Here is a 10,570-nt window from a genome sequence, read left to right as displayed (position 1 = left end):
TATTAAAAATAATAATAATAAAGAAAGAAATGTGGGATCCACATATAAATCAAGTATAAAAATCAATCAAATATTCATATTTGGACTGATTATTTATAGTTCATAATGCATAATGAAAACCGAAAGTTTCTGTGATGACTGCCCTTGTACTGTTCACCATGTAACTTATTCACTATTTAAGACTATGTTCTCCATGTAAGAACTTGTTCGTTATGCTTCAGAAGATTGGAGACTGATGAGAATTAGGCTTGGGGTGGATTAATGATTGTGCATTGAGCATTGAGTCCCATATATAGAATTTTATTGTTGTTAACAACCATTTGATCAATAAATAGGAGAGATGACCTCACAAAAAAAGTACACACTTCCAATTGTAAAATAAAAAAGTAAATAGGATGTAATTTATAGCATAAGGAATATAGTCAAAATATTGTAACAACTTGGTATGGTGATAGCTGGTACCTAGAATTATCATGTATATAAATGTTGAATCACTGTGTTGTACACCTGAAACTACTGTAATACTGTGTGTCAACTACCCTTCAATAAAAAATAATTATCTCCAAAAAAAATTACACATGCAAAAAACAATAAAAATAAAAATAAAAATAAATAATAAATGGGTTCATTCTGAAAAAATAATGTGCAGAGGAGCTGAACAGACACTTCTCCAAAGAAGAAATTCAGATGCTCCTCATTGCTAATCATCAGAGAAATGCAAATTAAAAACACAATGAGATATCACCTCACAGCCATTAGGATGGCCAACATAGAACAGACTAGGAAAAACACATGCTGGCAAGGATGTGGAAAAAGGGAAACCCTCCCACGCTGATGGTGGGAATGTAAACTAGTTCAACCATTGTGGAAAGCAGTATGGACATTCCTCAGAAAACTCAAAATAAAAATACCATTTGACCCAGGAATTCCACTCCTAGGAATTTACCCTAAGAATACAGCAACCCAGTTTGAAAATGACATATGCACTCCTATATTTATTGCAGCACTATTTCCAGTAGCCAAGAAATGGAAGTAACCTAAGAGTCAGTCAGTAGATGAATGGATAAAGAAGATATGGTACATATACACAATGGAATATTATTCAGCCATAAGAAGAAAACAAATCCTACCATTTGCAACAGTATGGATGGAGCTAGAGGGTATTATGCTCAGTGAAATAAGCCAGGTGGAGAAATATAAGTATCAAACGGTTTCTCTCATTTGTGGAGCATAAGAACAAAGCAAAAACTGGAAGAACGAAACAATAGCAGACTCACAGAGCCCAAGAATGGACGAACAGTTACCAAAGGGAAAGGGACTGGGGAGGATGGGTAGGAAGGGAGAAATAAGGGGGAAAGTGGGGCATTGCAATTAGCACACATAATGTAGCAGATAGGGGAATACCGGGAAGGCAGTATATACAGAGAAGACAAGTAATGATTCTATAGCACCTTACTACACTGATGGACAGTGACTGTAATGGGGTATGTGGGAGGACTTGATAATAGGGGGAGTCTAGTAACCATAATGTTGTTCAAGTAATTGTACATTAATGATATCAAAAAAAAGGCAGGATTTGATACTAAGACTCAGTTCTGTTACTGAAGTATTCCGAGCCTTATTTTTTTCTTAAAGAAATAGAGAATAAAATGCTTGGCTCAAAGAAGATAAAAACACTTGTGTGGATTAAATGAGATATATTTTATGAAAGACTCTAGCATGATGTTTGTCTTATGAAAATGAATGCTCATAAGTGTTATTTTTTTGACTTCCTAGTTTGTTGATAATTAATTGTGTAAATTTGGCAGGTTAAAAAATTCAACATTAGTATGGGCAGCATTGTGGTTTATAGTTTTATCAGTTGAAAGAAGGAAAAAGAAGCAAGAAAATAAGATAGGGAAAAGGAGCAAAACAAGACAGAGAAAAACAGAAATTATGTTGGAAGCATATACTTGCTCTAATTCTTCTTGTTTTCTGTAATGTGGGATTCTGTTGGAAATCAATAAAGTTTGGGATATTCTAGATAGATTGATATTTTGATTCATATTCACAGGGCAAGAGAAAAAAGCTTTAAAATTTGGTAGCAGAACAGAGCTTAAATTTTTAAATGTAATATGCATGTTTATTGTAAATCTAAAACTGCTGACCCCTTGTCAGGCAGCAGAGTGTAGAAAAAGAGTACCCAAATGCCAAGCTTATTCTTCACGGAAGAGCCATGAGTGGAAGAGGAAATCTGAACCGTCAACACAGACTGACATTAAAGAGCAGAAAAAGTAAGTGAATGCATGTCAGTATTGAACTAACAAAGTCCTCCCAGGTTGTTAAGAAATGGGGAGGAGTTGTTGATTTAAACTTTTGGCTCTTCCAGATGCCATTTCTAGGAATGGGCATTAGTGAGACACAAAAAAAAGTTATCCGGTAAGATTTCACATGGTTTAGAAAAAAAGTCCTAAGGGACTGACTGTCTCATACAGCAGTTTTTCCAGTTGCTGCTTGGAACTCACAGATGAAGGGAGAAATGCAGGAAAATGAGAGACTACTGAGTGACTCATCAACCCTCATATACTGATGCATATTTACTGACAGTTATTCCCCCTCATCTAGCCTAAAACACTGGACAAAGAACTCAAACATGATGTATTCCTTCTCTGAAATGTAGATCACTTCATACCTTTTCAGATTCTCTTTCTGAAGCTGTATATTGAGTATTTGAATGTTTTCCCCCCACATTTAAAACGACTTCAGAGCAGTCACTACATATTCCTCTTTTTACAAGTGCCTTTACTGGTAATAAACAGTCAATGAATTTAATGACTTTAATTGAAGTCAATGTGAAGGGAAGTTAAATGCAATGAAGAGACAAAGAGAAAACTGTTAGATACCAGAAGAGGCTTCATGCAATCATATTAAACACTAAATCTGACAGTGAAGTAAAAGCATTTCTTTTGCAAATGATGTTTTGCTCTTGATTTCAATGAGATACCATTAACTAAAATATTCCTTGGAAGGGCAATAACACTGCATAATTTGGCCTTTGGCTCCACAATTACAGGGCTGTCACTAAAATAAAAATTTCTTCCAGGAAAAAATTATCACACCATCCAAAAATCTAGCTTGTGTTTAAATTCCCAAAACCATGTTTCCTTTCAAGGGCAATTTTATCTCCTAAAATAGAGCAATACACAATACACAAATGAAACCAGTCCAGTTTTTGAAACTTCTAATAAAAAGCTGATCACTGATTATCTGTTGTTGACTATAAGTGAAGCAATGGGTTTTTCCTGTGGATATGGAACGGTGCTTTTGGTGGTGCAAATGCAACCATTTTCCTGTGACGGGACCAGTGACGCTAACCACATCTGCACTCATCTATACCTACTGATTTAATAGTGTTGACTGCGAGATCCATGAATACAAGAAATACATGTCTTCATGTTTAGATCCCCAGCATCCAGGCACAGCTGATAAACAAAAGGTATTTAAAAACCATTTGCTGAATGAAGCAGTGATGGATAAATGAATATTTTAATATCTCTCTACTGCATTTCCTTTATTCTCTTCATCTTCCAGCTGCCAGCACAATTTGTATCTTCAAATTGGCTATGGAAAATGGAACCACAATGAGTGGGTTCCTCCTCATGGGATTTTCTGATAATCATGAGCTGCAGATCTTACATGCATTGCTTTTCTTGATGATGTACCTATTAGCCTTGGCAGGTAACCTCATAATTATCACTATCACAACGCTGGACCAACATCTCCAATCCCCCATGTATTACTTTTTGAAACACATTTCCCTTCTGGACATCACCTTCATTTCTGTCACGGTGCCTCAGTCCATTGACAATTCTCTGATGGACAATGGCTATATTTCCCACAGTCAGTGCATACTTCAGGTTTTCTTCTTCACATCTTTGGCCTGGGCTGAGGTGGCCATTCTCACAGTGATGTCTTATGACCGCTATGTGGCCATTTGCCTCCCACTGCACTATGAGGTCACCATGGGTCCAGGAACCTGTAAGTGGGCTGTGATGGCTGTTTGGCTAAGTGGAAGCATCTCTGGAGTCTTGTACACAACTGCCACATTTTCTATCACATTCTGTAGGGCCAAAATCATCCACCAGTTCTTCTGTGATGTCCCTCAGTTGCTGAAGCTCTCCTGCTCCAATGATTATGTTGGAGTGGTTGGAGTGGCTTCTTTCATGTCTGTGATGGCATTCATCTGTTTCCTTTCCATTGTCCTCTCCTATGTCCACATCTTTTCCACAGTTCTAAAAATACCCTCTGCTGAGGGCCGCTCCAAAGCCTTCTCCACCTGCATGCCTCATCTCTTTGTTGTGTCATTTTTTCTCTCCACAGGAATTTTTGAGTTTCTAAAACCAACTTCAGATTCTCCAAGTGCTTTTGACCTTATGATATCTATCTTTTATACAGTAGTGCCTCCAACACTCAACCCTATTATTTACAGCTCGAGGAATGAGGCCATGAATAGAGCTTTAGGAAAGTTACTGTTGGGTGAAGAATTCATCAGGAAAAAACGTTTTTGCCCTGTTGTTGATGGCTGTCCAATATTATACACAAGGAACTTTTTAAAATAATTGAAATGCCTTCAAATTGTAATGCTGAGGGAAAGTAATTACTTTTTCCTGTAGATAAACCACATAATATAACAGTTGTCATATTGAAATCCTTCATCTGATTTCTTCACCAATTTTATCAGTGAAACCTTCTATTTGTTCCTTCAGATTAAGAAAAAATAAACAATTGTAACTTTTTAATATGGACCCACTACTTTCCTTTCCCTCCCAATATAAATATAGACACATATACGTATATGAACACACAAATAGCACACCATTTAAAAAGACTCTACAATAGGCAATACTGCAATGACAGGAATAAAATGTGACAATTTTCCCCACAATTTTGCTCACAAAAATTTAATTTCAAATGTTCATTTTAATTTTTATCTTTATATATATAATTTTACATATTGGTGCATATATAAATAACATTATGTAGTTCTGTGATTATAATTTTTTGAGTGCATAATATTCATGCAATTCATATAATGATACATTTAACCATTGATGTATTTTTTATGTACAAGTAATTTCCAATTTTTCACTCTGATAAATAATGCTAAAAACTGAAGTTCTGCCCTTCATAATTCCAAGGACTGGGATTAATTAAAGTGTATAATATGTTCAACTGTCTTGAATATATGACCATATTGCTTACCAGAAATATGAAGTCATTTTATGTGGCTGTTAGTAATATGTGGTCATGTCATTTCTCTACATGTCTCACATGAGTTTATGAATTCATGTAGAAAGATTCATACAGATCCCATTAGGTGGTTGAAATCATACCAGGTGCCTGAAACACCAAAGTACTTAAGATAAATACAGCACAGCACTGGATATTGTGTGGCAGGCTCTTTAAGTTTCTCAGTTTTATATTAACTTTTAATTATTTTTAATTAAAATAGATCAAAAGATTCAGCATGTTTATAATATTTCTTTCTCTTTCATATTATTCATTTGAATTTTAGATATATTTATGCTATATCAATTGTGTAAAAAGTCTTATACATTTTAGAATTCTGTGTTATCATTTTTTATAATGGCAAAAGCATTTTCTCAGTCTCACTTTAATTCCATTTTTCAGGTCTTTTTTTCCTGCATATATCTTATAATTAATAAGTTAATATGAATTTTTAAATATTGGAATAACAAGCTTAAGCAATCTAACCTAACAAGAATAACCTCAAATGACTATTAATAATATCTTTTTTCTTATTAGACTACTCATTCCATCTGCAATAATGTGTAAATTATGTTTTTTCTTCTTAACTTGTACATCAATGAAATATGTTAACACAATTTATGAAATATTTCACAACTTATTTTTAATGACCCTGCTAAATTACAAAAGCAAATCAATTTTTAACTGTTTCTATTTCAAATGTTTTATTAATCTGCATTTATGCATTTATGTTAAGTAATATTATATTATTGTCTGGTGTAATGATTTGAGTAGCAGAACGCAGTCTTTGATCTCTACTTTAATTGCCTTCCGTCCTTTTTTTTTTTTTTGGTATCTTTAATCTACAATTACATGAGCAACATTATGCTTACTAGACTTTCCCCATCACCAAGTTCCCCCCACATACCCCATTGTAGTCACTGTCCATCAGCGTAGGAAGATGCTATAGAATCACTACTTGTCCGCCCTGTGTTGTACAGCCCTCCCTGTGCCCCCCCTACATTATGCTTGCATTCTTATTTTGAATATCTTCATTTTAATAAATATTGTGCTTGTCCTTGACATCATTCAGTTATTCAAAATTTATAAACGAACTTGGGAAATGTGTTTTATTGTGTGGTTTCAATTTACCAAAAAATACTAAAAGTTTTGTTATTCACACTAAAGAAAATTTTGCTAATTCTCTTTATGAAGGTAATACACATTCCTCAATAGAATTGTTCTATGATTTTATATTTGTGTGGCTACTATAAACCTGACTCACTTTCTATTCATGTGAAACATGCACTGCAGATATTGAACATCTTTGAACAACATCATGCATTGTAGGAATTCCCATATTATTATTACTATGTCCAAGGCAGAAAACAGAAACTCACCTTCCGTGTATACCTCATAGCTGGAATACAGGAATAGGACCTGAGTTCTAAGATTAGATGTTCCAGCCTGAGGCTTGAGCTTAAGAAGAGCAACATGAGAATGTAGGCACTATGGGCACACACTTCTGCCAAAGCTGGAGGCCAAGGAATTCAGCTTTGGGTCTGTAATCTAGTCCCCAGCATACACAGTAAAAAATGTAGAGTCAGTGCCCAGCAGTGTAAGCAGTATGCGCTCTTAGGGCATTTCATTGCCCTGGGTTCATGTTTTCCAAGCTTGATTATCAAGCCTTTCAAGAGATAATGTAACAGAGGTAAATACAGCTAGGATTGGGTCTAGGAATGCTGCAATTAAGAAATTTGAGAAGTGTAACTGTTAAATGGAATACATTGATCTTATACTTTAAATTTAAATCCAGCCACTTTCTTAATTTCTAATGATCTTAAGAGTAATAAATCACTTTTTGCACTTTGTGCATAAATTCTATTATAATTAGAAGTAAATGATCAGGTGGATTATCTATTTTTAAATTCACAAACAGAATATTCCATATTTTAAATATATAATTCTTATTCAGAAGATTATTCAAGGATTCATCTAAAATCATGTGTTCAGCATCTGCTTTATGTCAGACTTGCTGTTAGTTGATACAGAATAAGACAGACATGAATTTAGGGTAGCTCAAGCTATGGTATATGAAACAAATATGTAATTGTTGAATCTATTTTCCACTAACAAAGTAGATGTGGGAACACTCTGCTAGAAACAAAGTGTGTATCTGTGTGAGGAAATGTTTTTAAAGTCATAATGTATTTTACTCTTTTTAATCCAAAGAATAAATTACTTTACCCTAAAGAACACTATAGTGGTTAAAAACAAAAACTTCATTGAGATTGTTGGGATTCAAAGGCTGACTCCCCCACATGCAAGTTGTATGACTATTGATATCTTTATATGCCTCAGTCTCTTCACCTGTAAATAGGGTTCATAGTAACTTATGTCAGCACATGTAAGACACTTAGACTAGTGCTTGATATATCGTAACTGATTAATAAATGGGAGTTATCTTCATTCTTCATCTGTCTATACATACATATGGGTATGGCAGTGACATAATTTATAATAGAAAAAAACATGATAAATTAAATCTTGAAGCAGGATGATAGCTTTATATATCAGTTTATTGACATAATTATTCATTGATTTCTCCTTTGAAAACTCAAAACCAAGATGGAAGTATTAGATCATGGGATTTTGTCTGCCATGTGCACAGAGATACAGAGATCATTACCTACCATTAATGCTTAGCTGACTTGAGGCAGGGGAAACTTTAATGGGAAAATTAGAGATATTCCCTCCACATTTTTTAGTCCAAGATATTATGACCTGAGGAAAGAAAGGGGTAAAGAGATCACAGAGATGACATGCACTCATCTGATACCTCCCTTCTGAAATGATTTCAAGATAAAAAATATCCAATAGTTTAGTGGTGTTATTGAGAAAAGAACTTGACATGTCCAATCAGGGGAGCTGCCATATCAAAGTAAACTAGGCTTCATTGTGTGGTTATGTCCAGCATCTCTGAGGTTTAGTTGCATGAGCTTAAACAACAAATAACACTGCTCCTGGGTTAGTAGCTAAGAGACCCCCATAATGTCTGTAAATGAAGAGGAAATTTAGAGATAACCACTCTGGCCTCACAGCACCGTCTGAAGAAGAACCACTGAACAAGCAGTCTTTACAGAGATGTGGGAAAAGAAAATTCCAGAGCCAGGAGATGCATAGATGAGGCTTGGTCATGCAGCAAGTACTACTGTCAAAGTAAAAATTCTACTAGACAAAAGTAAACAGGCAAGGAAGACATTATTCAAAGCCATTGCAACATGGGAGAGAGGCCAGAACTCATTCTGAGCTCAATTTTGTTAAAACAAAGGACTGGAGAGGTTTTAAGAGCTGAGGTGGAGGGATTTAAGGACATCAGTGTTTGCTAATGCATTGTATCCAAAGGAAAAATAAATTTTTTTGTATCTTCTTGATAAGACATTGTTTTAGAACTTGGAGCAAAGCACCTGTGGAGGTTAGGCCCTTACTTTCCCTCAGAGACTGGAAGATAGGAATGGTATTCTTGATTATTATATTTCAAAGGGATAGCTCCCTAGTCCTTGAGAAAGATATTCTTGAGTTATGAAAGTGGCAGGAAGTTTTACAAAGATGTGTAACTCACGGGGCAGAGAGAGTTTACAATCACAAATTTTCTAAAGTAAGTGCTCTATGAAAAAGGAACTTCAGGGGTCTAGAGCAGAAAAAAGCCTGTCTAAACTTTGGTCAAACTTACTGAGACTGTCTTGGTATGGTCTAGTCAAGCCAAGAGTTATAAATTAATTAACTATTCCAATAGCAGATATCATCTGCCAATGCCAGCAGGTCTCAAGCAGCACCAAGGTTTTCAAAACACTGTATTAAAGCCAGAGAAAGAAGGGTATCAATTCCAAAATGACACTTTACCCTTCAACCAGGAATACATACGAGGTTTCCTCCTTCATACACTTGGATGCAGATGAAGAATGGAAACAGAAGTGCATAACTCTCTGAGAAGCTAAATATTTTTATCCAAAGGTGAGACTGGATATTTCCTAAAGGGACTACTTAAAGATTACCAGTTCAGACTAAGATTAAACTGGGTTTGACATTTAACTAATTAATATTTCTGCTGAGGACTCAGGAGAAAGATAAGATCAATTATGGAAAAAAATGAGTTTATCTATTTATAACTTCTCCAATATTGAAGTAAAATTTCACAATATATTCACTGGTATAATTTACTTCATGAATGGTTTTATAACCAGTTATCTGATTCTACTCTTGCATAATATAATACCCTCCAGCCACCCTGGAAATTCAAACTCTTTTTGACCCAGGTCTCTGTCACAATCAGTCACCACAAGCCACCAAATTCTCCTAAACTCTTTTAGTAAACATTTGTGATAGAATCTAGGTTATAATGAATTTATGTGGTGGAGGCAATGAGTTTCAAAATTTCAGAGAGGAAAAGAAAAATATGGATTATAATTGGACAAGCTCAGAAGTAAATGCATTTACTAAAACAAAACCACCAAAGTTAGAATTAATTTCTAAAATTTTTAATAAAAATGTATACATTTAAGGTATACAGGATAAAAACTTGATAAAACATAATGAGAGGGAATAGATTAAAAATGGTGGCGTGAGAGGAGGGACAGAGGCTTCCTCCTAAAACTGGATACAATTAGAAAATATAGTTGGCACAACTAATCCTGAGAGAGCAGCAGGAAAGAGGTTGGCGCCAGACTGCATACACCTGGAGAAAAGAGCAGACCTCACAGAACAGGGTAACATACCAAAGCTGTGGCCAGGTGGGACCCAAGCCCTTCCCCCATCCCAGCTCACCAGAAGGAGGAAGAGAAACAGAGCATAGAAGAAGTGGAAGGCAGGAACTGCTGAATACCTAGCTCCAGAGATCTGCTTTGGGAACACAAACATACATTTCATGGTGCCTTCATGATACTCGCATGACTACAGGATTGGAAAGTTAATACAGGCAGAATTCCTGGAGAAACTGAGATTCCAGCCACTTGTGGAAAGCAGGGATCCATATCCAGCTGCTCTGGGACAAAAGCTTATACCTGTGTGCTTGGCACGCTGGTTAAGGCAGTGGAGACAGGCACAGCAGCCAGAAAGCAGGAAACAGCTCTTTCCTCACCACAGGCACAATACAGCTCCACTGCGACCCCTGACATTACTTCAGGGGCTGAGCAGCTCCAGAGTAGAGCTTCTGAACACTAGAGGGCGCCATATACAAATATGAAATGCCAAAGGAACCTGGTCTGGAGTAAAATTAATATAACTCCAGAGAAAGATTTCAATGACATGGACCTTAGACTCTTCC

The 10,570-nt window shown here is 35.7% G+C and overlaps 1 protein-coding gene across 1 annotated transcript; it reads left to right on the top strand.

Moving 5' to 3' along the window:
• The first annotated feature begins 3,578 nt into the window (after window positions 1–3,578).
• Window positions 3,579–4,598, top strand: LOC118966975 (olfactory receptor 14J1-like). Its single transcript, XM_036990641.2, has one exon. It carries the CDS (start codon window positions 3,603–3,605, stop codon window positions 4,596–4,598), a length of 996 nt encoding a protein of 331 aa, XP_036846536.1. The 5' UTR covers window positions 3,579–3,602.
• Window positions 4,599–10,570: the final 5,972 nt, after the last annotated feature.

The sequence above is a fragment of the Manis javanica genome, chromosome 16 (genome assembly GCF_040802235.1).
Source record: "Manis javanica isolate MJ-LG chromosome 16, MJ_LKY, whole genome shotgun sequence".
NCBI classification, from domain to species: Eukaryota; Metazoa; Chordata; class Mammalia; order Pholidota; family Manidae; genus Manis; species Manis javanica.
Note: the sequence above shows the minus strand (reverse complement) of the source record. Positions and strands in the feature narration are given on the sequence as shown.